The sequence below is a fragment of the Sarcophilus harrisii genome, chromosome 2, assembly GCF_902635505.1.
Source record: "Sarcophilus harrisii chromosome 2, mSarHar1.11, whole genome shotgun sequence".
Lineage (NCBI taxonomy): Eukaryota > Metazoa > Chordata > Mammalia > Dasyuromorphia > Dasyuridae > Sarcophilus > Sarcophilus harrisii.
In genome coordinates, this window is record NC_045427.1 from 643,365,665 (window position 1) to 643,392,214 (window position 26,550).

A 26,550-nucleotide genomic window follows, 5' to 3' on the forward strand; every position below is an offset into this window, starting at 1 on the left:
GATCTATTTAATCCTGTTCTTACCATAATCAGTCTTATGGTTACCATCTTTTCTATGCCTTTTCTGTGTGGCACTTAGGGGATAACTGCTCAAAAGCACTGAGGTTCTTTGTAGGCACTGCCAGCCACCCAGGTGGCATCTCACGTACTTCCAGTATGTCTTTGACACCAGAAGCCTACAATTCTAAAGCACACTAGTCAGCTCCATTCATCTGGTTGCACTCCCTGGCAATTCTGTGCTTCTTTTACAGATTCAAAAATGCCATCATTTAATGTCCAACCTTAATGCTGAGGTTAAGTTTATAAGCAGCCAATGAATGCTGTCACTGCTGAAAATGCTCAATTTACTAGCCATGGAACATCTCTAGTTTGGCAATTTCAGCTCAGATCTCATTTTTTTCTAGTGTTTTTTGGTGACCCTGATTTGTATAGTTCAGGAATAATGTTTTGATCATAGCAGCAACTGGCAGATTTTGAGTTCATTACTCAACATGAAATGAAATGTAACAAACATTTTAAAGCCCCTATTATCTATATGGCACCATGCTATCACTGGAGGTATGGAGCCAAAAACGCATTCTTCAAGCCCTCAGGAAAAAAGTCTTTAAGAAGGTCTGTAACATTTCAGTATATCAGGAATTTCAGTGGAAAGAATAGAAAAAGATATATGAAATTACAGGTCCCATTGTCATCCTCCTGTCTTTGTTGTGGTTGTTTAGTTGTTCAGTAATATTTGGCTCTTTGTGATTCCACAGATCATAGCAGGCCCTTCTAGCCTCCATATTTCCTCAATCTGTCCAAGTTCATGTTCATCGTTTCTATGACACTATCCATCTCAATCTCTGCAATCCCCTTATTTGCCTTCCACCTTTCCCAACACTGGGGTCTTCTCCAATGAGTCCCACTTTCTCACCATGTGACCAAAGCATCTGAGCTTCAGCTTCAATTTTTGACCTTCCAGGGAATAGCCTGAATTAATTTCTTTAGGTATTAACTGATTTGCTCTCTTTGCTGTCCAAGGGACTCTCAAAAGTCTTCTCCAGCACCACAATTTACAAACAACAATTGTACAGCATTAGCTTTCCTCAACGTCCCACATAGTCCCACTTTCACAATCATACATCATTCTCTACCATGTTTTTCTCCCATTATCAATCCACTACTGAGGGGCCTAAAGGACAAGGAGTTATTCTTGGATCTTGGACTCAAATAGCGCAAACTCTCATTCTGTGATTTCAATAGTTGTTAGCTTCTGAATCTGGTAGTTCTTAATGATGAGCACCCACTTCTGCTTACCACTGATACTTTATCTGGAGGTACTAGAAGTTTCTCACAAAATGCCAGATAACACCAAATACTAATTAAAAACAAAGTTTTCTTTAGAATGTACTTGTATATAATGAATGAGAAAAACATTCTTATTGGTAAGTATGAGAAGTAACAAGTTCAAAATTATCATTATAATTTGTAGTGGTCAAAGCTAAATCTACATGCTTGATGATTAAACAGGTAGACAACACTGGTATCTTGGGCTTCATGCATACAATTATACATTTGCCTACAAATCTGTAAGAACAAAATGGAAGGCTGGGCCCTGAACAATCTGCCACGAGAGAGTCTACTTAATGCTTTGGCACTTTTGCAGAAAGGCTGGATCTCAGAAGATCTCCCCTATCCTCCCAGCTTCAGTCTCAACAAATCACACAGATTAGTTTGTGCCTTGAATTAGCTGGAAATGAATTAGCCAACAGAGAAGCATTCTAATAAACTGAAGCTATTTACTCATGAACAAGAATGAGTGTCTGGTCATAACCAATACCTTTTTATGGAAAGAGCATGTTGCTATACAGAAGGTGGGATATCAGGTATTTCAGAATGTTAATTTGAAGACACCTATAATAGATTTAGGAATCAGTCTCATGAAAACCTTAACTAGAAACTGTATATCGTATCCTGTGTTGTTTCTAATTTTGAAAATGTTCTAATAGAGCAAAACCAGCCAAAGGCATTTATTTTTCCATGGTATGTGAGCAAGAAGCTTTGATCCAGATTCTATATTGATTTTTCATGACTAGTAGGCCTTTTTGGCTCCTCAAAATTGCTTGAATTGCTCCAAGGTTCCATCTCAATCCTCTACTGTGACAATCAAAACTATTTCAATAATTTATGACACACAATTTCCAGACATCATCATTTGTGACCACGGCTCAGCACTTGTCTCAGTTGAGTTTTAAGGAGTCTGTGAACTTCACATAAATTGTCAATATTATACCTTAGTATAATATAGTATAGTATATATAGTGTATATATATACATACACGAAAGTATAGTATAGTATAGTATAGTATAGTATAGAATAATTATACCTTAGAAAATGGTTAGGCTGCAAGGATGATGTAGAAATGAAAATTCATTTATTATTTACTTGTGCCAGATTCTAGGCTATTAATATGAAATAGGAAAAATTCAAGGCTCCCTGTTCTTAAGGAGCTTATAGGATTTGCGACTTGAGTCATAGAACAACTGGTTGACAAGTCTTTTCTAGGAATTATAGCACTGATGTAATTATTATTCCCAGAGACAGAAGTGGAAAGGATGGGACACATACATAGGCAGGGGCCAGAAGGCCAGAAATGGTGAAACAGCTCGCTAACTGGTTCAGTGGACAGAGTCCTGGACCTGGTGGACAAGTCACTGAATCCAGTTTGTCTTAGTTTCCTCATCTGTAAAATGACTGGAGAAAGAACCTGAACCACCGATGGGGTCATAAAGAATTGAACATGACTGAAATGACTGACCAACACCATAAGTCAGAAGGCCTGGTACATGGGTCAACATGTTCCCTCATTGCCAATAAGAGTCAGTTTTGGTAAATCACTAACGGGATAATGCTTCAAGATTTGTCTTAACTACCTCCATCAAAACTTGCAAGGCATATAAAAACATATATCAGGTACTAGAAGGGTAAAGATCCAGTCATATCCTTTGTTCATTTTTGTTACAAAATTAAATATTTGAGAATAATTATCCAGTTGCTGCCACTACCCTTGCAATCATGGGTCCTGTCTTATAAAGAGTCCAAAGTGGTGCTGGTCCAGAAAGAAACTGGGCAACCAGGAAAGCCTTTTTATCAGGGTAACCTGACAGAAGAACTATTAGGAATCTGCCTTACAGGGCCACAACTTTTCAGGATTCTTCTCTGACCTCAGTGGCAGGAGTGGAATCACGTGGTCCTTCTATACCTGCACCACATCACAAAAGTTTCAAAAAAAGGGGCATTTCCTTTGAACTCATTAGATAAACAGAAGAGGATGTTAGGAGCCCTGTGTCAGTAATGTCCTCATTTTACTCCCATTCAGTTTTTAATGATTTAAGCCTGTTAAGTTTCCAGATTCTATATGCAGTCAAGTTCTATCAATCTGAAAGGCAGTTTATGCTGCCTGGTCATTTATATTCAGAAGACCAAATGCACAACATCACCCCGATACATCTTCTGACTTCTTTTTGCTAAGTAAGAGAACCAGGCCTATACTCTAATGCTGTAAAGCCCACCAATCTCTCCTCCACAGAGCTGAAATGTAGATCAAGGGGATTTGACTGTGGTTCCATTTTTTTCCCTTCATGCACTAACCCCCTGCCCCTCCAGTTTTGGACAGGTATACAAATCCAACAGATGAGACAACACAGATAACATTTATAGGTTACAAAACAAAATCCAGTAAAATGCAAAAGAACTCGAAATGGATTGAAGCGATTTGTAAGAAAGGAATAATCAGGGCAGCTGGGTGGCACAATCATGGAGTCAATTCTATTTTGTCTTTGCCAGTAAACAAGCTGTTCTACTTTGTAGAGAAAAGAGAAACAAACCAATAAAGAACTTAGAAGTTCTGCTGACATTTAGCATTGCCCCATCTGGTCCTAGCAAAGACCTTCACCTTACTGAACCCTACTTTTCACTTCCAGTACAATGAAACAAAGAACAAACACCATCACTTTTTATTGTCCTCAGCTTCCCTTTTCAGCCTCATTTCACTCTGGGTTTTCACTGGTTTTCATATTCATTCTCTGTTTCCTCTCCCAAGTTCCAGCTTCTGTACATTTCTGTTTAAAAGTCTAAGTTAATTAGTAAGATCCCTGGGCTGTAGACCACATTGGTCACTGTAGACAGAAATCCAACTCTCCTCATTAAAATTATTGCCCCTTATGCCTTCAGAATTTCATTCTTGAGCATCTCTCCCCACTCTTGGGTTGATTTAGCCTGAAGCATTTTATTCCAAGAGAATATGCCCAACTTTCCTTGGAACTCCAAAATCCGTTTTCCCCAAATCCAGGATGCCTTTTGGACCATGACCTAAAGACCTTTTCTCCTCTGCCACAAACTTGAGGCTGTTATGTTGACTTCCTCACAGGATTCACATTACTTCTACCTAAGGAACCAGTTGTTTCCTGCTGGTGAGAATCAGATCCAGAAGGGAATTTCTGGATTCTATCCTATTAAAAGATATCTTTATGAGTTAATGTTATTGAAATATACTTACAGAAAAAAGCAACCGTGTACCCCTTCTGCAAATGAGATTTTCCAAAAGCAGCTGGTTGTTTGTTGGCCTTCTTTAATGTCATTCAGTCATGGTCAAGCCATAGTGTGTCTGACTGTGGCTGATCAGACGACATGAGCTCAGAACAATCTATCACAGGTTGGGCATAAATAGTCTGTGTGCACATTTGGAGGAAAGATGTCTCTATATTTGCACACCTCTTATTCTGAGCTCCTGTAATTCTGATTTGCTTCTAGAGCATGGAATCTTCTTTGATGCAAATAATTCCAAAGTTTTTCAGAAAGACTTTTGAGAGTGTCCCTGTATCACTTCAGACCTTAATGTTGAGTGATTTGCCTTATGTGAGTTTCTGCAAAATAGTCTTTTTAAAGTAAATATAAAATGTGGGCTTCCCCCTGGAGTTGTGCTCTCTGTAGAAGAATTTAAATTTTTGCAAGAAAAGGACCTTAGTGTCCACTACTTTGTCTTTCCAGGTGATCTTCCTAAGCCAATTAAAATGGAAGCAATTCAGCTTCCTGGCATGGTGCTGGTACACTGCCCACATATCACAGGCAAACAACGAGGTCAGCTCAATGGCTCTGTAGACCTTCAGTCTAGAAGGCAGTCTAACACCTCTTCTCTTCCACACTTTCCTTCAGAGCCTCACAAATACTAAAAAAGTGTGTGTGCTACCTCATCATCTATGTGTACATCCCTAGAAAGTGAACTTAGCCACAATTTTCACAATTTCTCCATTTGCTGTAACTGATGATTCTATGTCTGGATGGTGTGGTGCTGGCTGGTGGAGAACTTGTGTTTTCTTGGTGTTAACTGTTAGGCCAAAATTAGCACAAGCAGCATCTTTGTTGCATCTTATTTCAGAGGCTGCACTGAGTTCACAACCATCTGCAAACAAAATACTCATACACCAGCTCTCCTTCCATCTTAGTTTTCGCTCACAGCTTTTTTAAGTTAAATAATTTATCATTGGTGCAACAACTGACCTTGACTGTGTTTGTCCTAACTGAAGCTGTCTGACAACATGGCTGAAAGCATCGTGCTAAAAAGCATGGGAGCAAGCACACAGCCTTGTTTCACTCCACCAGTGACTGGGACAGAACCATTGCTTATTATCCAGAACCCATATAAGCACGCTGCCATGAAAGTCACATACAACACCGATGAACTGCTCCAGGCACCAAGCCCTCATGACGGACAGTAAAAGGCCTTGGTCAGAGCAACAAATGTGATGGGCCTCTGTTTGGCTCCTGGCATTTCTGCTGGAAGCAGATACCATATCAGTCACTCTCCAGTCCTTTCTAATAACACACTCGGCTTGAGGACGATCTTGCAGGGGAAGGATCAGCCTCTTAATGTAGACTCTGGCAAGAACCTTGCCAGCAATGACTTCTTAGAGAATCACAAACCAAACCCTATGAAGTTCTTGTTTTTCAATGAGCAACTTCTGAATTTCCTCCTCATTTTTGTCAAACCAATCTGGAGGTTTGCAAGAGTCTTGGCCCAAATGAGCAGCCCGTTTGTGAGAGCTCCTCCTCTCCCATTCCTTTTCCACCCACTGAGTTCAGCTTTCCCTCCAAGCGGCTCCAGCTCGGAGAAGCTCTGGTGTTGCCTTCTCCCAGGCGTTTTGCTGGAAGTGAGCAGTTTGCTGCAGAGGCCATGTCTGTGCCGGCCTCTGAGGCACACAGGCCCTTTGTACTCTTACATCTCGGCTCTTTCCTTACAATGACACAGTCTTTAATGGTTAAAGCTCTTCCACGAGGGCCTCCACCACGTTTTACTGCATGTATGTAAATGCAGGTGGGAGATCTGGAGAGCCCCGCCTGTGAGTGGTGGTCGTGGTTCCAAAGGACTCCCACCACATCTGCTGGCCCAGGCCCACTCTGGCGTTAGGGCCTCCCAGAGCCATAAGCTTGTCCTCATTCAGTGCCCTGCTGGTGAGAGCTCCAACTTTTCATAAAATGTTTCACTAGAACATCAGCTTGGGGGTGCTCCCCTCCCTCTCCATGGCCACGTATCCAGCTCTGGCTTTGGCAAGCTGGGACTCACCCGGTCAGCTTAGTGGGGGCTGCTGCTTGGATGTGACACTGCAGAGTTCTCCCCCAGCCAGAGCCGTTTGGCGGTCAGGTTTACTGGGTCTAGTGATGTCCTTAAGACAAAGAAGCCTCAAAACAGTGATCAAAAGGACAGTGGATTTTCCATGTTGCTTCTGGCCCCTCCTTCTATGTGGGAGCTTTTATATATATATACACACACACATATATATGTGTATATGTACACATATATACATGCATGTGTATATGCACAAATATATTCCTATATTATGCATACATTATATATGCCCATGCACACACATGTGTTTACGTATATGTATATTTGTGTTTAAACTCCAGGGTGGGATTACTGCCTCTGATAGTAAGCAGGCCAGAGTTGGGGGAAGCAGACAATATTTAGGCCACCTTTTCTAGCCCCTTCCTCATGCTAGAAAGCAAAGAGTCTGGACCTTTAAAAAAGGCTGCTCGGATACCCAAGGGGCTGCCAAATGCCACTGCTGTTTCAGTCTAGTGAGAAGATGACGCTGTGGCCTGAGCTGCTGCAGGCCTGGGACTACCACTCCTAGTGTATCTGCTGCTTGGTTGCTCACCCATGGCCACCAGCCTCTGAAATAGGTAAAAATGATATGGGGGATGTCTTTTGATTCATGCATAAATTGGATTTAAGTGAGTTATCAGAGACAAATAGCAAGACAAAAGTCAAAGAAACTGGAGATAGTTTGGGATGCAGTGGATGATCCCAGTGGCTGGCCTTGATTCAGTATCTTTGCAGCTCAATAGGACCTCCTAGGGTTTATATTTTGTTAACATGACCTTCTAGAGTCTATTTGCACTGCGGAAGGGAACAAAGGAGGGGAAAGACTTTAATAAAAAAGTTGGACAAACTGAATTACAAACAAAAAATTTCCTCAAAGCATTAAACAGAATGAGCTAAATGCTTAATGAAAGGGTCAAAATAATGTAAAAATATTATTTGAAAATAATGAAGTATACAAAAAACTTTTTTTGTGTATATATATATATATATATATATATATAACTATTATATAATACAAAATAAAAGTGGAGGGAATGTTGCTAAATAATAGTTCAAACATTTATCAGCATTTCTCCCTAAAACTTATTTATATAATTTTACTTCTAGAATTTCAATGAAGAAAAAATTCTTTAGAAGAACATGAGATGCAAATTTCAGATCTCCTGCTTCTTTACCATGAAATTTAAAAACATTTTTTCCTGCTTTCTCATTAAAAATACAAATACCCACACATAAAAATATATATGTTTATGTAAAACCCTAGGGAAGTTGGCTTAACTGACAGCATCATAAAAAATACATTATAAAAGTTATAACTTCTAAGTTTCAACATAGCTTGAAGAATGCTTAATACAATAAATGATAATTTTTTAAGAATGTTTATATAAAAATGTAAATGGCATAAGCACAGTAAGACATTCAAAGACATGGGTGAACTTTTGAAAAGAATATATATAGTTGAGCTGAGATACTAGTAAACAAATATTTGCCTCATTAAACATGTTAAAATAAATAGTTTCAAGGTTAAATAAAGCCTCTGGCAGTATATAACTGTATGCAGTGAAAAAATCCTCAAACTAAACTTGCTGAAGTGTTTGTCTTTCCTTAGTCTTAGTACTATTATTTCCCCATTGTTCTGAATTCCAGTAGCTAGTTTATTTTATATATATTGCTGAGGTGAAAATTTATATGGATCCTTCACACAATAACATTGAAAATTATACATTTAATATGCTTGCCAGAAGAAATATAGAAAACGCACTGTCCTTTTGACCTTGATTTTGCCTCATAGGCTTATCTAATATACTACCCCAATTGGAAATGACCACCCATCTCTGACAGCTGCACACCAGCTAGACTAGGGTGTCCATTTTGTTTCCTCAAATTCTTTATTTTTGCTTGACCTAGGAAAAAACAGGACCTTGGGTGTTATGGGAGAACAAACATCACAGAAAATATTATTTCAAAGAATCATCTATCATAAAAATCATATTATCTCTACCAAAGGCAGTGAACAATATCACCTTTAAATCACCTTGATTATAGGGATAACTAAAGTAAGAAGTGCTCACTTAATATATGTATATTCGTCCATCAAGTTTAAAGTTTCTACATCTAGCAGTTGTTAAAAGACAGGTGGGAAGTAGGAAAAGGGAGCAGTTGAGGAGTCATTGAGCTCCTCATTTATTTGAAGAGGGTCTATAATATTTATATAGTACTTAGCTAGGGATTGTATTCATTGCTTTAAAACTATTATCTCTTTTGATGCTCACAACAATTTTTTGCTTAATATTGTCATGTGTAATTTTTTCCATCAAAATGGATCAAAAATCATCCAAAAATTCTCATGTGATGTGAGCATTTGCCCATCCATTGGATTTCCCTTGCTTTGACTATAAGACATCTTCTTCCCCCAAAACACTACACATACCTCACTTTACCATATTCCCTTCCCCTTATTTCTTTGGATGCAACACTTAAACAATGAAGAGTTGGTCAGGAGAAGAAGTATAAAGGACATCATCAGAAAGAAGTATAAGGAGAAAAGGAAATAGGCTTGTCCTGTAGTCAAAGCAAGGGAAATCCAATGAACAATCTGTGTATTTTACAGGTACACATGCAATGTTGAGAAGTCTAGATGAAGACATGTTGATGAAACATCCTTAAAGTATTTATGGAAAAAAAATGGGCAAATGGTCACATCACGTGAGAATTTGGGGATGGTTTTTGATCCATATTGAAGAAAAGAATTATGCATGACAGTATTAAGCAAAATTTCTACAAGTCCTAGCCTCTGCCTACTTCTAGTGTCTTTTACTCCCCTCCTTGCAGTCTAAAATTCAGCTATATTGGGAAATGACATTTCTAACAAACAATACTCCATCTCCCTTCTCCATGGGCCTTTGCTCCTTCATGTTCTCTGTTTATCCACACTTCTTAGACATCTTAACTTCCTTCAAGACACCTCAAATCCTATCTTCTGTGGGAGAACTTTCCTGTTCCCAACTCCTATAGCAAGTTATTTTCCATTTATTCTGTAGGCAGTGTGCCTGGCATATAGAAAGAACCCTAAATGATTACTTATTGATTGATTGAGCAATCCTCCCTTTAAAGTCAGATTTCTGGAAAAGCTTTCTCTCTTCTTCTTCTAAGTTCTTATTTTCCAACTCTTTCTAATATGGCTTCCTACCTCATCAATCAAAAGAAACTGCTCTCTCTAAGTTCACCAATGACTTATCAGTTTAGTATGATGACCTTTTTTGATTCCTCATATTTCTTGACATTTTTGCAATATCTCACCCTAATCAGCACCCCATCTTCTAAGTATTCTCTTCTTTCTGGATTTCATGGCTTTGATCTCACCTAGTTCTCCTCCTGCTTATTTATTCACTCTATTTTTGCTGTACTTTGCTGAATTATTAACCATTTTCTGTCCCCCTAAAAACCAGTTTTCCTCAAGGTTCTTTTTAAGTCTCCTTTTCTCCCTCTGCATTCTTTATTTTCACAATTTTATCAGGTCCCACAGGTTATTTTCACTGTTGTACATATGATTCCGAGTTACATATCCAGTCTTATGTTCTCTTCTACGCTGACATCCCATATCCTCATCTGCCTGTTTTATAGCAACAAAATGCTCTAACATCATTTCCTACCAACATCCTACAAATAGATAGCAACGACATTTCCAAAAGAGACCTTACAATATCGGTTTACCCTCTAAACTGACGCATTTTCTACTTCTTTTGAGGATGACCTGATGCTTCCAGTCCAGATCTGTAAACTCAGTGTCATTATTACATTTTGATTTCCTTCACTCTATATATCTAGAAATTTACCAAGTTTTGTCAGTTCTCCTTCCTGATGCTTCCTCATCTAATCTCTCATCTCTCCTGACACTTTCATCACCTTAACTCAGCATGAGAATTCATAAAAGCTTCCAAAATGGATTGTGGGCTTTCTGACCCTTCTATCTCCCATCCATCTACCCACAGAGGCCAGGCTAACCATCCAATATCACAAGTTTGACCATGTCACTAACTTTAGGAAGCTTTCTGGCTCTCAATTGAATCCATAAAAAGACAACTTCCTTCATTTGACATTTAAAATCCTTCATAAGCTGGCTTGAACTTATCTTTTCAGGCTTACTGAATTATTAGTATATTCACAAACTATATTTGAAGCAAACAGGCCTCCTTGACATCCTTCAAACCTGGTATTCCATCTTCTACCTCCATGACTTTGTATAAACTATTTCCTATTGCTAGAATATCTTTCCTCATGTTTTCTATATCTTAGCTTCATTCATATATATACTTATAGATAGATAGAGAGATAGAGATATACAGATACAGATAGATAGGGAGGGAGAGACAGATAGATTTCACATACCATTTCCTGTGGGAATCTTATCATTGTTTCCTTTAATTTTTAGGGTTTTACTCCTCAAATTATCATAAACACCTTAACCTGTTTTTACATGTTTTATCTCTCCAGGAGACTCTATGATTCTGAGGATAATTTCTTTTTGAAATTTTCAAGTATACACTAATTTATTGACATATTATATCCTTCCAATATAGTCTAAATTTCTTAAGCACAAAACATTTTTTTCATTCATTGTGAATGTAACTAATTCAGTCAATCTACCAATATTTATTTATTATTAAGCACATATAAAATTGGAGGCATTGTGTTAAATGCTGGAGAAAAAAACCACATCCTTATTCTCAAGTAGCTCAGAATCTAAAACGGGAAACAATATGCAAACATAATGCACAAACATGATATATAAAAGGATAAGTCAGAGATAAATCTACAGAAGGAAAGCACTAGAATTCAGGTGATCAGGAAGGACTTTTTGTAGAAGACAGAAGTTGAGTTAGAACTTAATCATTTTTGTTTTTTTTATTTTTATTAATTTATTTTTTTTTATTTAATAGCCTTTTATTTACAGGATATATACATGGGTAACTTTACAGCATTAACAAATTGCCAAACCTCTTGTTCCAATTTTTCACCTCTTACCCCCCCCCCACCCTCCCCCAGATGGCAGGATGACCAGTAGATGTTAAATATATTAAAATATAAATTAGATACACAATAAGTATACAACCAAAACGTTATTTTGCTGTAGAAAAAGAATCAGACTCTGAAATATTGTACAATTAGCTTGTGAAGGAAATCAAAAATGCAGGTGGGCATAAATATAGGGATTGGGAATTCAATGTAATGGTTTTTAGTCATCTCCCAGAGTTCTTTTTCTGGGCATAGCTAAGAACATAATCATTTATCAGTTGGAGAAAGGTTCTTATTTTTATAAATTTGACTCAGGTCTCTATATGTTTGAGAAATGAGGCCTTTATCAGAGAATTATATTTCAATTTTTTCTACAGTTATTGCTAACTGTATTTCCCTTCATTCTATTTCCCCAATTCTTTCTATTCTGTCTCCTTTCACTGTCCTTCCTCAAAAATGTTTTGCTTCTATTGCTTTCTTCTATATTCCCTCCCTCCTACTTCTCTTATCCCCTTCCTCTTCTATTTTCCTATATGTAAGATAGATTTCTATGCCCATTTGAATGTGTATGTTATTCTCACTTTGAGTCAATTCTGATGAGAGGAACATTCTCTCACTCTCCCTTACCTCCCCCTACAACCTTTTCTTGCCTATTTTATGTGAGATAATTTACTCTATTCAAATTCTCCCTTTTTCTTCCTCCTAATGCATTCCTCTCTTACCCCTTAATTTTTTCTAGATATCATCTCAATTGGGGTTTTCTTGACAGAGATACTGAAGTGGTTTGTCATTTCCTTCTCCAGCTCACTTTACAGATAAGGAAACTGAGGCAGAGTTAAGTGACTTGCCCAGGGTCACACAGCTAATATGTATCTGAGGCTGATTTGAACTTAGCTATTTGTGACTTTAGAGCATCTACCCACTAGGTCATTTGAACTTAAGTCCTTTGCCTCCAGAGCAAGAACTCTATACCACACTACTAACTTTGCCCTGAACTTAGCCCCTCTATCTTCAATCTGTGCTTCTCCCCAAATGCTTTGAAATTACTCCACCATTTTCAAATTTCAGCATCTTTATTTTCTCTCAAGACTGAGCACAGATGCCCATCGCCTTCAAAAAGTCTTCCCTTCATCCAAACAGTTGATTTTTTCCCTCTATTCAAATTCCCTTGTATCAGACTTAAATGTGCATGACCTGTGTTTCCCCATTCAAATGAAAGCTCAGAAAGGACCGGCTGTTTGTGTTTTCTACTTTTGTTATCGCCAGCGCCTAGGACACTTTGTACAAAGTCAGCACATAACAATTATTTGTTAAATGTGTTTATTGAATCTATTATTTAAATATCAGTTAGAATAGATATTCACTGAGATTCCTGGCAACCCAGACTCTACAATTTTGAGAGAATGATAAATTGATGAGATCAGGAATGAGCAGAAATGAGAAGCTGCCAGATGAGGCAGGTTTTACAGGGATGTTGGGTTCAGTTTTGGATATGCTGCATTAGGATTCCTATAGTATATGTCTCTAGAAGAGATCAGGTAGTGGAAATGGTGGAAGTGGGGCTCATGGAAGAATGAAGATTATATGGAGAGATTTCAAAGTCATCTGCATAGAGATTATAATTGAAGCCATAGGAGATGAAAAATAGAGAGAAAAGAGGAAAGGGACAAAGATAGAAATTTGGTACATATCCATATTTATGAACAGAGATGGATTCAAAGAATGAAGATGGCAGTTTACAGGGCATCCAACTTGAATTCTAAATATGTCAAAATCTGGGTCCATTATGGTCTTACTTTTAAATAACTGCTGTTTCCTGGTTTCCTCATTCCCATCACTGTCATCATCTTTCTCATTCCCAAAGGATGAAAATTTTTATTTATTTTTTGATTCTTCTCTTTCCTTTGAATAAAATGGCCAATCCATCACCATTTTCCCCCCCCTCTGGAGAGGCTGCTTTCATTCCATCCCCTTCTTTTTTCCTATAGTTGCAATTCATCATTCAAACAGAATCGATTCTAATTTTCCTAATTTTATCATCTAGTTATCCCAAGCCACAAAGTGCAGATCTATCAAAAGAATCTGCCTAAAACATTTTACAGAAACCCCATATTATAGTGGAATGATCATTGACTTTTGTACATTCTGACTGAATAGCCAGATAATCTTGATACTCAAATCCCACCTCAGATACTTGTTAAGTTTGTTTAGTCAACAAGTGAAGACAATAACAATTTATTAAATATATATTAATGTATCATGCTCTGTGTTAGGTTCTATGAATACAAATAAAGACAAAAAACAAAAATTCTTGTTCTGAAGGAGCTTACCGTCTAATAACAGGGAAGATAAAATGCTAATGACTATGTACAAACAATTATTTACAGTATAAATTGGAGAGAATCAGAGGAAAGGCAATGATATTAAGGAGGATTAGAAAAGACTTTTAGAAAAAGATTAGAAAATGATAATTTAGCTGCAACCTGAAGGACATTAGAGAAGCCAGGATATAGGTATGAGAAGGGAGAGAATTCCAGGCATGAAGGACAATCAGTGGAAATGCATGGGGTCAGTCAGGAAATGGAGTGTTTTATATATAAGAGAAGAAGAGCAAGAAGGCCAGGATTATCAAATAAGTGGAGAGGAGTGGAAGATACAAATATAGGGCCAACATAGGCACCACACTGTAGGAAGGATATTGATAATATGGAGGATGTCCAGAGGATGGCAAGCAGGAAGATAAGGGGCTTAAGTTTATGTTACATATTCATCATCTGAAGAAATTAGGATGTTTATCTCAGAGAAGACAAGACAGGTGGCAACAGGGAGAAATGTTCTATAATTTCTTTAAGTATTTGAAGGACCAGGCCTTAAACCCAAACCAATCTGATTCTAATTATCCACCAATGTAGTCATTGTTTGGGTCCTGATGGACTCAGATTGAAAGTAAACAGCAATCATTTCTGCTTTGGCCAGAAACCCAAGGGTCCTCCCCTCCCATATTCATTCATTCATTCATTCATGTATTCATTCATTTAGATTTTTTGGACTAGGTGAAAGAGGAGATTCTTTGCCTCAATTGCCTAATCACAGAATGGATGTGGCCCTAGTCAAACTGATACCTGTTGAGGACCTTAGCTTTAAAAGGCCACAGTCTCCCATTGCACCCAGGGTCATCTCCAGTGCTCTTTATTTATATCTAACCCCTGGACTTATATGGCTCTGGAGGGGACAGTGAGGCAAGTGACCTTACACAGCCTTCCTTCACTTAGATCCTATTCACCCACATGTCATGGCATCTCCTCCCTGAGGTCATGGTGCTCTTCAAGAACAAAGGACAAATGCCACCACCACTACCACAAGAGAACAGATTTGTTCTGCTTGGCCTTCCAGAGAAGAGCTTTTGTATTGGATAGAAGTTACAAGGAAGCAAAGTTATGTTTGAGGTAAATAAAAACTTGCTACCATGAGAACTATTCTTTTTTTCATTAATTTCTCTGAAATTCTTAACCTTTTGTTCTTCCAGATGAATTTTATTATTATTTTTTCTAGCTCTATAAAGTAATTTTTGGCGGGTTGATTGGTATGTCACTGAATAAGTAGATTAATTTAGATAAAATTGTCATTTTTATTATATTAGCTCAGCCTACCCATGATGAGCACTTGATATACTTCCAATTGTTTAAATCTAACTTCATTTATGTGGAAAGTATTTTGCAATTGTACTTGTATAGTTCCTGGCTTTGTCTTGGCAGACAGACTCCCAAATATTTTATATTATCTACAGTTATATAATGCAAACTATTAAAAAGTGAATCAAGCTGCTTTGAATGAGTGAGCCAACCTCCACTTCTCACTTCCAGCAAAAGCTGGAGCCTCACTTGTAGGGTATGTTAAAGAAGAGTTTCTTGTTCAGATACAAGTTGAACTTGATCATTAACTAGGTCCTTTACAACTCGAGAGTTTATGGTTTATTTATTTGTTATTTTTGATTATGGGCCAATTATAATCTCTTAACCTGAATTTTCTCTTCTGTACCATGGAAAAAACAAAACTATCTGCCTTGAATAGTTGTCATGGGAAAAGTATTTTGTAAACCTTAAATTTATACAAAAGATGAGTTATTATTTATACAGTATTATTATGCAGTAGTTTCCATCCTGTCTAACTCTTCTTGCCAAGAAGACCCCTATTTGGGGTCTTGACAAAGACACCGGGTTGGTTTGCCATTTCCTTCTCCAGCTCATTTTACAAATGAAGAAAGAAAGATGAATGGGGTTAAGTGACTTGACCAGGGTCACACAGCTGATAAGTGTCTGAGACCATATTTGAACTCAGGTCTTCTTGAACTGAGGTCACCTAACTGCCCCATTTACATACAAACTCCATTTTAAAAAGTGACTATACATTTACCACTTTAGAATTTTTTACATTCCATGATCTTTTTGTCCGCAAGTTCCATGACCTAACAAATATCACTTTCTGGACTTTCCTTACTCCAGATCAGCTAATCTGCTTGCCATTTCCCACATACTGCATGCTCATTTTGCCTCTATTTCAAGGAGGCAAAAGAACACTCATGTCTCATGGGTGTTATTAGCACTCAATTAAAATAAAAAAAAATGCTAATTTTCAGTTAGAGGTTAGTGAAAATAAACATATAACTTTTTTCTTTCCAAATTCATGGAGCCCTTGAAATCTGATCATGAATCCCAAGATAAGAACCTCTGTATTAGCACAACTCATTTCTTCTGCCTAAAATCTTTTTTTTTTTAATTTAATAGCCTTTTATTTACAGGATATATACATGGGTAACTTTACAGCATTAACAATTGCCAAACCTCTTGTTCCAATTTTTCACCTCTTACCCCCCACCCCCTCCCCTAAATTCTTCTGCCTAAAATCTTAGCCTCCTTTCTTACTTTCCACGTCTCCCCTAGACCATGCCCCTCACTACTTTCAAAATCCACTTAAAATTCATTTCTTTTAGTCAGAATTCCACAACTGAAGCTATTTGAATAGATATTTACTTTTTTAGGCCTTTTCAGTACTTCTGAATAGTATTTTTCAGGATTTATTTCTTGTTCTATAAAATCATTTTTTATATGTATCTATACTTACATGTGAATATGTACTGTGTTCTCAACTATACTTAATGAAGTACACTGATCCCTTTCATATCCTTTAGCAACATTGCAACTCAACATGTGTTCAATAAATCCTTCAGATAACAAGTAGTAATCTTAAAAGATTTCCTATAGCTAAAGGGTAATGTACATAGCTTGAAAAAAGAAACATAGATAATCAACAGAGAACAAAGAAAGCCTTTTTATTAAAAAATCAGCAGAAAGGGAAAATAAGCATAAAATAGGAAGAGAATTCCAAAATGTAAAATAAAAACATTGAATAGAAAAAAAGTTTTACAAGGACAATTTGAAAGAAAATCAAACTATAAATTGGTGTTAAAAACTATTGATAGAGGACAATCAGTGCTGGTAAGGACCAGATAAATCTATATTAGGATCAATCGCACTATCTCTGTCTATCCATACATACATAACATAAACTAGTCTTTCTCCTTTTAGACTATGCATTATAGTTACTTGATGTGTGTATAAAAGGTCAAATAGCTATACTGCATATAATCTAAAAAGAGAGAAACTTGATTTATGCTAAGGGAAAATATTACTAAAAATAAATCCAGGTGCCTTGGATGTAAAATTTATGTTGGTTTCCTAGATATTTTGCAAAAAGGGAGGCTTCAGCCTAACTACAAAGCACATTCACACTGCCAGTCTTGTTAATAATGATATGAATCATTCCTACCACTGGAGGGAGCCAAGTTACATCTACTTTGATGTGAGTTTTCTTCAAATAGCTTTCTGGTCTACCTTCAAAAAACCCACTAACTCCTACTAAGAACATAAATTGCTTTATAACTATCTCACATTGTTGACGGGATTTCCCCCCCCCCACCAATCAATGAAAACTCAATGCAGTTTTATACATAACAGAGACAAAAAATGATTTCAGAGGACAAATGAGCTACTAACGAGCAACTCGGTAAAATATAAATACAATTGTAAAGTAGGGCTAAAAGAAGTTTACAATGAACTCAAAAGTTATTAAAAATCTAGGTAGAAAATAATGTGTTTAATAAAATATATCAAACAACTTAAAATATTACATTTGTTCAAATGGAAACTGAAAACAGCATTTAGGAATAAAATTGACAATGATCTTGTCAGTTAAGGCTAGAGGGTATTAGAGAGAAGTGGGAAGGAGGGGTATGAACCTGTCTCCCAATAAATTTCCTTTGCCAAAGCAGTTAGGCAAGTCATTCTGCAACTGATTGTCTTAGAGGGTTGCTGAGGTGTGGGGGGTAGGGGTGTGTGCTCAGGAAGGTTAAATAATTTGTTCTAGTTCTCAACATCATTATGTGCCAAGACTGGATTTGAACTCAGATTATTCTTACTTTGAATAACTTCTATTCTCTATTCCATGCTACTTATATTTAATAGCATATTAAAATAAAAGATTTAAGAAAAAAATCAAATGTCTTTGAAGATACTGTTCTTTCTCTTATTAAAAGATCTACTGATCCACTTAATCATGTAAGGATATTGAAATGAAATGATAAAAGTAATTTATCTAAACTAATAATGATAGGTAGCAGGAATGAAAAGCAACAAGACAATTCAATCAATGGCAATACAAGAGGACTAGTTCACCTCAAGATATGAAAATGAATTTTCCAAGTTTAGTGTCAATCATCTTTGGTCTGTCATCCTATTCTTTTAATAGAGATAACTTCTAACAGGTAGAACTACTACAATTAGTTCACTGGCTCAGAAAAGGTAATGATAATAGCTAATATTCATATGATTTGCAATGCATTTTGCATAATTTATCTCATTTTATCCTCATGAATGAAGCTATAATAATATAGTGCTGCATTTAATAGCATCATGTTATTTTTATGTTCTTTTAGATTTTCAAATTTGGTTAATCTATACCAAATCATTTACCTATAAATCACCATAGAATAGGGACCCCCTACAATGTGGGGAATTACAATGCTTACTAAAAGGCTACCCATTCTTTTTATGTGTAAAGGCTAGGATATCATTTTTTAAAATTTCTATCAACATCACAAACACCTTGTTGGGAACAGACAGAAAAAAAATATTAACTTGGATTACATAATTCATTTAAAATATGTTCTTTGCTGACTAGCATCTTAAGCTTTTACTCTTAGGATGAAGTAGATGTAGGCAAACAAAAATGTCCTGATTGAAGAATTAACACCACCTGGAAAGTGAGGTGTAGGGGAGATAGCACATAATTTTCCAATGCTATACGTTAAAAAATTAATTTTGTGTTTTCTTTCTAACTCGTTTAAAAATAAAAAAATAAAGACCTTGGATTCAAGTTTTTACAAAAAACAGATAAAATTGTTTTGTTTCTGGAATGAAAGATACATGTGTACATATATGATAAAAGGATTAAGAAAATATAGATGGATATCTGTCCCACCATTGGGTAGTAAATGTCTAAAGTAAGGAGGAATGAGTTAGAAGTAGGTAGGTTCCACTTTATTGATGCCTCCAGATATGGATTATCTTTATCTTTGTTCAAAGGAACACAATTAAAATCTATCATGTACATAATCTGAAAAAACATATTTTATGTCTGTAGAAACCTCTGCCTTTAGCAGATATGGGTAAACAGGTATATCCCCCTAAATGAACAGATGTAAGAGACTTATTAGTAGCCCTTGTGGTAACTTCCTACCAGAGAGAAGTCTACTAAGGCCAGGTATTCTTAAGATGGGATCTGGGAATTTATAAATATCTTGACCATGTTTCAATATAATTTATTTTCTTTGTAATCATATTATTTTGTTTTATGCATTTAAAAACTTCTTTTTTGATACTGGGTCTATAGGCTTCAACAGACTGCCCCAAAATCCATGACATACACAAAGGTAAAGAACTTTTGGTTTATAAAATTGTCAGAAAGACTTAGGTAAGGGATGGTTTTATATTAGGAACAAAGATGCATAGGACTAAAAAAATCTATTACATTAGAAACATATTGATTTTAGAACTGATCCAAAATAATGATAGATAAAATAACCCCTTTGCTCAAAGAAGTATTCAGGCATGGCACTTCCTGGATTCAATATCCTTATCTTACAGAATATAAAAGACATTGGGAAAATATTAAAAAGGATAACCATTGTATCCTATTATTAATCCCTAGAATAATCTAGTGTACAATGAAAATGGCATGTAAACAAGAGAAACAGACATACAGAAAAAGGATAGCATGAGAAACAGAGATAGCACACATGATATAATATAACTATGGCTGTTGTTGATGGAAAATATAAAAAACAACGTATAACATCTTTATGAGTAAAATAGTGCAAAGAAAGTCATACACTTCAGCTAAACTGCACTTTAGTTCTTGAATATTTTGTTCAAATTTATTGAGTATTTTTTTTTGAAATCTCTGCTTTATGTTTACAGTGTGAGTAGCTGAGTATGTTCAGATTCATGGAGTAAAATAGTTGGAATCATAATAGAGTGAAAAAGTAAAAAAAAAGTGAAGATGCAAAGGGAAAATAAATTAGAGGTGTTCTGCTGAATATAACCTATAAAAATATTCAAGTTAATTTAACCAGTCAAAAAGATGGCTATAATTTTTTGTGTCATCTGGTCCTTTCTAAATTATAGATGTATAGATGGAAAAAAAGAGAGAGGCGGAGAATTAGGAGATTGGGAGAAGTGAAGATAACTGGAGAGTAGAAGCCCTTAAATACTTCCTATTAAAAATGTGCTAGCATAAAAACTATGGTTTAACATGAGATTTTTAAATGACACTTTCAACAAGTAACAAACATTTTTGTCATGTGTGTTATATTTTATTATTTAAAAAATAGAGATGACATAGTACATTGAGTTTCCTGAGCATTAGTTTATAAAGCATGATTTTAAGAGAAAGTTATCTTCATATAAACTTTTTACATGGGCTATTTTTTTTTTCTAATAAATTTTCAAATACACATGTCAACTCTTTGGGCCGGCAAATTAAGTTATTTTTATAAAGTTGAATATTGCTTCATTAGACCACGTTGAATCAAATAGAAATCTGCAACAATTAGTACTCTATGTACTACTTGGAGATGATCCTAAAAAAATTAAATATTATGTGATATGTCCAATCACAGAGGTCTAGAGTGTGTGCAAGCAACCACACTCACATTATCAAAACAATACATCTATTATTACAGAAGAAAGGAAGCATAATTTTGACATATTTTGGTACTATGTATCTGAGTATTTAACCAAAGCATAACTTTCTCTAATATTCCCTGAAATGTATGGAACAATGTAATAAATTCAGTTTCTTTCAAGCTGAGATTAATGGGCTGACAGTTGAAATAATGAGTTGTCCACTTCAGTTGCTATAGCAATAAGCATTTGATAAATGATCAAAGTATATATAAATGAAATCTGTATTTTGTGAAAATAAAATTTTTCTCCTTTCAAACCAACATATATATGCACATGTATATACATATATATACAGCACAAAACAAAAAATGTGTATTTTGATATGATAGCATAAAAAGAGCATTTTATAAGTAGCACAGAGTAAATCAAAAAGCCTCATTGTCTGAAATAAATCCAATCATTCAGGATGGATAATGTACTATTAATAAAAAGTGAAAAGATGAAAATGTAAAGTTTCAATAAGTAAATGCTTCAATATGATAAAATATCACCTTTAAAACGCAAATACTCTGCAAAAACAATAACGATCTTGTTTATTTCCTTTCAGCGATACGAGGTCCTAAATTGCCTAAATCCTCTACTGAATTGAAATGTCTAACCAATGTATCACCCTTTCAATTACTTGGCCAGAAGAACCCTCTGCTCACCAATCTGAGGATCATATATCAAAATAATTCTGGCAATCAAAAATGAACTTCTTCCGATCTGTGCATTGCTCTGACTAGAAACTCTTCAACGTAGCGTTCATTTAGCCACAATTAATATTAAATGTAATCCGTATCTGACAACATCATCTTCTCAGGAACACAAAAACCGTTTCTCCCAGTCAAACGCGGAGCTCCGCCGAGGCAGACGATTTTTAAAGAAATCAAGTTGTGAATCGCATTAGCGAAACGGCCCCGCCTGCCCAGCCCATCTTCTCCCATGCCAGAGTGGCCGTGTGCCAGCCTGCTCCTTTCCGGAGACAAAACTTTGCGGGGAGCGGGGGGCTCAGGCTCGGCTCACAAAAGGCGCTGCCTCGGCCCGGCCTCCGGACCCCCTCCCGCTGGGCCCGCCGCTCGCAGCCCGGGCTCGCAAGCTGGGTCTGTCCGTGGTGCTGAAAGGCGCGCAGCCCGGGCAGTCCAACCTGCTGGCCCGCGGGGAGCGGCGCTGGGAGCGGTGGGTGGGCTCTTCCACCGGGACCCGGGGCTGGGAATGGGAGCGGTGGGTGGGCTCTTCCACCCGGACCCGGGGCTGGGAATGGGGGCGGTGGGTGGGCTCTTCCACCCGGACCCGGGGCTGGGAATGGGGGCGGTGGGTGGGCTCTTCCACCCGGACCCGGGGCTGGGAATGGGGGCGGTGGGTGGGCTCTACGGTTGAAACTCTTCCGCAGACAAAGGGTAAGTTTGTGCAGAGGCAGGGGGGCTCCCGGGCGGCTGGGCTCCGGACCCTCCAGGCCGAGCCCTCCCGCGTGCCGCAGTCAGCAGCAGCCCGGGGCAGCGGGGCACGGCGCCCAAGCCCAGGCACACGCGCAACCCGAGGCTCCGGGGAAGGCCAAGTGACTTGCCCAAGGTCACACGGCCGGGCAGGGGCAGGTGTCTGCCTCTGGCGCGGAGGGTGCCCGAGAAGGGGGCGAGCTCGGCTTCCTTTTGTTCTCCGAGGGGGCGAGGGTATGAGGGTGTCCGCGGGCCAGCCTGGGGGGCTCGGGGCTCCAGCCCCAGGGAGCCGCAAAGAACCCCCACGGGTTCCGGCTCGACCCTTTCCTTGCCCCTCGGGTGCCTCACCTCGAGTCCCCGCATTTGTTGCCCCTCCAACGGCCTCCCCAGCGCGCTGACCCCCGGGACCTTCCCCGCCCCGCTCCCGGGGGCCGCTCCCCGGCTCCGTGGGTCGGGGTCCGCAGCTGACAGCCCGCGGGGAGGCCTCCGGCCCTCAGCGCCCATGTCTGCACCCTTCTCTCACCGACCCACCGCGCCGCTCCTCGGCCCCCCCGCTGCGCCCCTCCCTGAGCCCCTCCCCAGGCTCTCCGCTTAGGCCCCCCTGCGCCCCTCCGGGCCCCCGGTCCGTAGAGCCCCGCTCGGTGACTTCCCGCTGCGCCCTCCCAGGGCCCCCGGTCCGTACAGAGCCCCCCGGCTCAGGTGACTTCCCGCTGCGCCCCTCCGGGCCCCCAGTCCGTACAGAGCCCCCCCCCCCGCTCGGTGACTTCCCCGCTGCGCCCCTCCCGGGCCCCCGCAGGTCCGTACAGAGCCCCGCTCGGTGACTTCCCGCTGCGCCCCTCAGCCCCCCGGTCCGTACAGGCCCCGCTCGGTGACTTCCCCGCTGCGCCCCTCCCGGGCCCCGGCCGTGGCCCCCCCGCCCCCCTCCCTCGGCGCCTCTCCTCCCCAGCAGCCCCTGCTCCCCGGACCCACCGTCGCGCTCGCACAGCTGGATGGCCTCCAGGCTCAGGTTCTTGATCACGTCCTCGCACGGGCTGGCCGGGCTGCCCAGGGCAGGGTCGAGGCGCGGCGGCGCGTCCATGGTCCGGCTCCGGCTCCCTACTATCTGTCAGCCTTCTCCCTCCCTCCGCCCCCGGCTCCGCTGAGCTCCTCTCGGCTCTCCCCCGGCGTCGGGGCCCGACGCGGCTCCCGCAGCTCCGGCCGTGTGAGCGTCTGACACCGACTGAGGCGGAGGAGCCGGGCAGGGAGCGGGCGCGCGTGCGCGGAGAGGCGGGGGCGCAGCGGCAGGGGGCGCGAGGGCGCGCGCGCCCGAGGGGTGGGGGCGGGGAGAGAGAGACCGGGCCGGCCTGACGCCCACGGGAGGGCGCCCCGCACGCGGGCCCTCCCGAACTCTCGCGCGCGCCCGCCGGCCCTTCAGGCAGCTCGGGCCCGTGCTTCCGCCTGCGCTCGTGCCAACGGCCGCGGGAGCTGCGCCGGGGCTCCTCGGCGCGGGCTCGGGAAGGGGCTGGGAGAGGGGTGGGTGGGGTGGGGAAGGAAACGGCCACCCGCGTGCACAGCCCGGGGTGGGCGGTGGAGGAGGAGGAGCACTCCCCTCCCCCTCCTCCGGCAACCCCCTCCTCCCGCAACCCCCCCCCCCCCAGCTGCGGGGATGAAAGAGCGTCCCCTAGGGGCCAGGCTCGGCGCGGGGCGCTGCGCTACCCTGACCGGGCAGCGTCTGCCCTCAGCCGGCCGATGTTCTGCGCCCCTGCTGTGTCGGGGGCGTGTCTGCGGGGATGACCGTGCCGAGGCATCTGTGTGCCGGCGTCTCTCTGTCTGTCTGTCTGCCTGCCCAGCCATCGCTGCTGTCTGTAATTATCTTTCCACCGGCATCTGTCTGGCCCTATAGCTGTCCGCTCCGGGTGTCTCCGAGTCTCTGTGTCCCCGACTCTCCTCTGTCTCCGTCCCCATCGCTCTGTCTCTGTGTCTTTCTCTGTCTCTTTTCCTGTCTCTCTTTCTTTGTGTCTCTCTGACTCTGTCTCTCTCCCTCTCTCAGTATCTGTCTCTGTCTGTCTTTCTCTCCCTCTCTTCCTTTCTCTTCCCCTCTTTCTCTGTCCCTGTCTCTCTGTGTGTCTGTCTCTGTCTTTCTCTCTCCCTCTCTGTCTCTGCTCTCTCTCCGTCTCTCTTTCTCTGTCTCTGCTCGCACTTTGTCTCTCTCACTTTCTGTCTCTCTGTCTCTCCCTGTGTCTCTGTCTCTCTCTGTCTCTCACTTTGTCTCTCTGTACCGCTGTCTATTTCTCTGTTTCTGTTTCTCTCACTTTCTCTCTGTGTCTCTGTCTCTCTCTGTCTTTCTGTACCGCTGTCTGTTTCTCTGTTTCTGTTTCTCTCACTTTCTCTCTGTGTCTCTGTCTCCCTATGTCTCTGTCTCTCTCTGTGTCTCTGTCTCTCCCTATGTCTCTGTCTCTCTCTGTGTCTCTGTCTCTCTCTGTGTCTGTCTCTCTCTGTGTCTCTGTCTCCCTATGTCTCTGTCTCTCTCTGTGTCTCTGTCTCGCCCTATGTCTCTGTCTCTGTCTCTCTCTGTGTCTCTGTCTCTCTCTGTGTCTCTGTCTCTCTCTGTGTCTCTGTCTCTCTCTGTGTCTCTCTTTTCACCCCCTCTCTCAGTGGGGGCTGACTGCTCTCTGCTGCCCTCAGCTCTAGCTTCATAATCCTATGATCCTAATGTATCTGGAGCCGGCATGTAGAAGCAGCTGGGTGGTTCCGTGGAAGGGAGGCTGCCCTGGGAGCCAGGATGCTAAAACTCCCGGTCGGGGCTTAGACGTTTGCGCGCCCTGTCCCTGTCCCTTATCGCTTGCTGCCGCAATCTGCTCATCTGTAAAATGGGGATAACCGTGGTGGGACCCGCGCAGATTGTGTAACAGCCAAACAAGGCAGGAATGCTGCACATGATCAGCAGCCCTGCCTCGCCCAGCCGGGAGCAGGCTCTTCCCCTTCCCTGCCCGAGGCAGCTCTGCAAGGCAAGTCCCGGCAGGTGCAAAGGAGACACCCTTCCTTGTTCCTCCCCCCCCCCAATGGCCGAGGGGCGCACCGCCCAAGGCTGATGAAGTTTCTGACAGCGATAAGGCTCGGTGGCCGGTCGGCCCTAGTCCTCTGGCCTGGCCTTTTCTCCCCGAGCAGCATTCCCCTCTCTGCCCGGACTGGCCACCCCCGCGCCCGCATCGCGCGCTCCTCCTCCCGCTGCCCCTTCTGGCCTCCATGCAGACCCGGCCCCGCGCCACCTCCTGCAGCAGGAATTCTCCCCCCTTTTGGGGGGCGATCTTCCGAAGCCTTTAGATCCCTCCTCATGTCCCGACTGTGAGCTTGCCGGGGGGCTACAGACACAGAACTGGGGTTCCTGCCTTGGAGGAGCTTGCGTCCCACTGCGGAGAGCGCATCCGTGCAGCATCCAACACGTGCCCATAGGTCTGGGTGGATAGAGACGGTCTGACTCTACATGAAAATAGTTGTAGTTTTCCTACAATCGCGCCCTCGGTGTGCCAGCAGGAGAGGCAGCAGAGCCAGGCCGAGGACCGGGAACACGGGCCCCATCCCTGAGGACCGTGGCAAGGCCCCCAACCTCTCAGGGCCCTGGCCGGCCCGGAAGAGAAATTTCAGGCAAGGGGCCAGGCTGCGTTTGCGGAGGAAGCTCCTTCCAGGACCTCCTCACACAGCTCTGGATCCCCAACCCTAAAAGGGAGCCAGGCACCATTCTAGATAGGAAGGGACCTGCCCTTCTCCACCAGCTTCCCAGGAGGCGAAAGCCGCCACCTTCCCAGCAGGGAGCTAGACCTAGGCAAATGCCTTGGAATCAAGGCAGGTCTACAGCAGCCAAAGAGCCGCAGTCATTCTGCCCTCCCTTTCCAGAAGCTAAGGAAAGACCCTTTTTTGCTCTGACACTTTCATTTCAGGTCCACAAACATCTCTTGAAAACTAGAATTCTCCAGGTGAGGACGTAGCTGCAGTGCACAGGACACCCGTCTCAGAAAAATCAAAATGAGGATCTTCCAAAGGCCAAATGGAAAGAGAGAGGGCATGAAGCTCAATAACGGGCATTGGGAAAGCTGCTGAAGTCCTACAAAGCACTTTCCCTGGGCTATTTTAGAGCAGTCAAATTGAGGCTTAGAGCCGCTTGAGGATATTTTCCACCACTTTGTAGAACCATTTA

At 41.2% G+C, this 26,550-nt stretch overlaps 1 protein-coding gene across 2 annotated transcripts in view; it reads right to left on the minus strand.

The window, feature by feature from the left end:
* Positions 1 to 26,550, minus strand: part of PHYHIPL (phytanoyl-CoA 2-hydroxylase interacting protein like) — an 83,739-nt gene that overhangs the window by 38,983 nt on the left and 18,206 nt on the right. Inside the window, exon 1 of one of the 2 annotated variants that reach the window (XM_031956953.1) lies at positions 23,346 to 23,628. The exons of the other annotated variant lie outside the window; for it this stretch is intronic. Within the exon in view, the coding sequence (XP_031812813.1) occupies positions 23,346 to 23,454 (109 nt within the window). The 5' untranslated portion in view covers positions 23,455 to 23,628. Of the gene's footprint in view, positions 1 to 23,345; positions 23,629 to 26,550 lie in introns of those variants that run through there. 2 annotated transcript variants of the gene reach the window in all.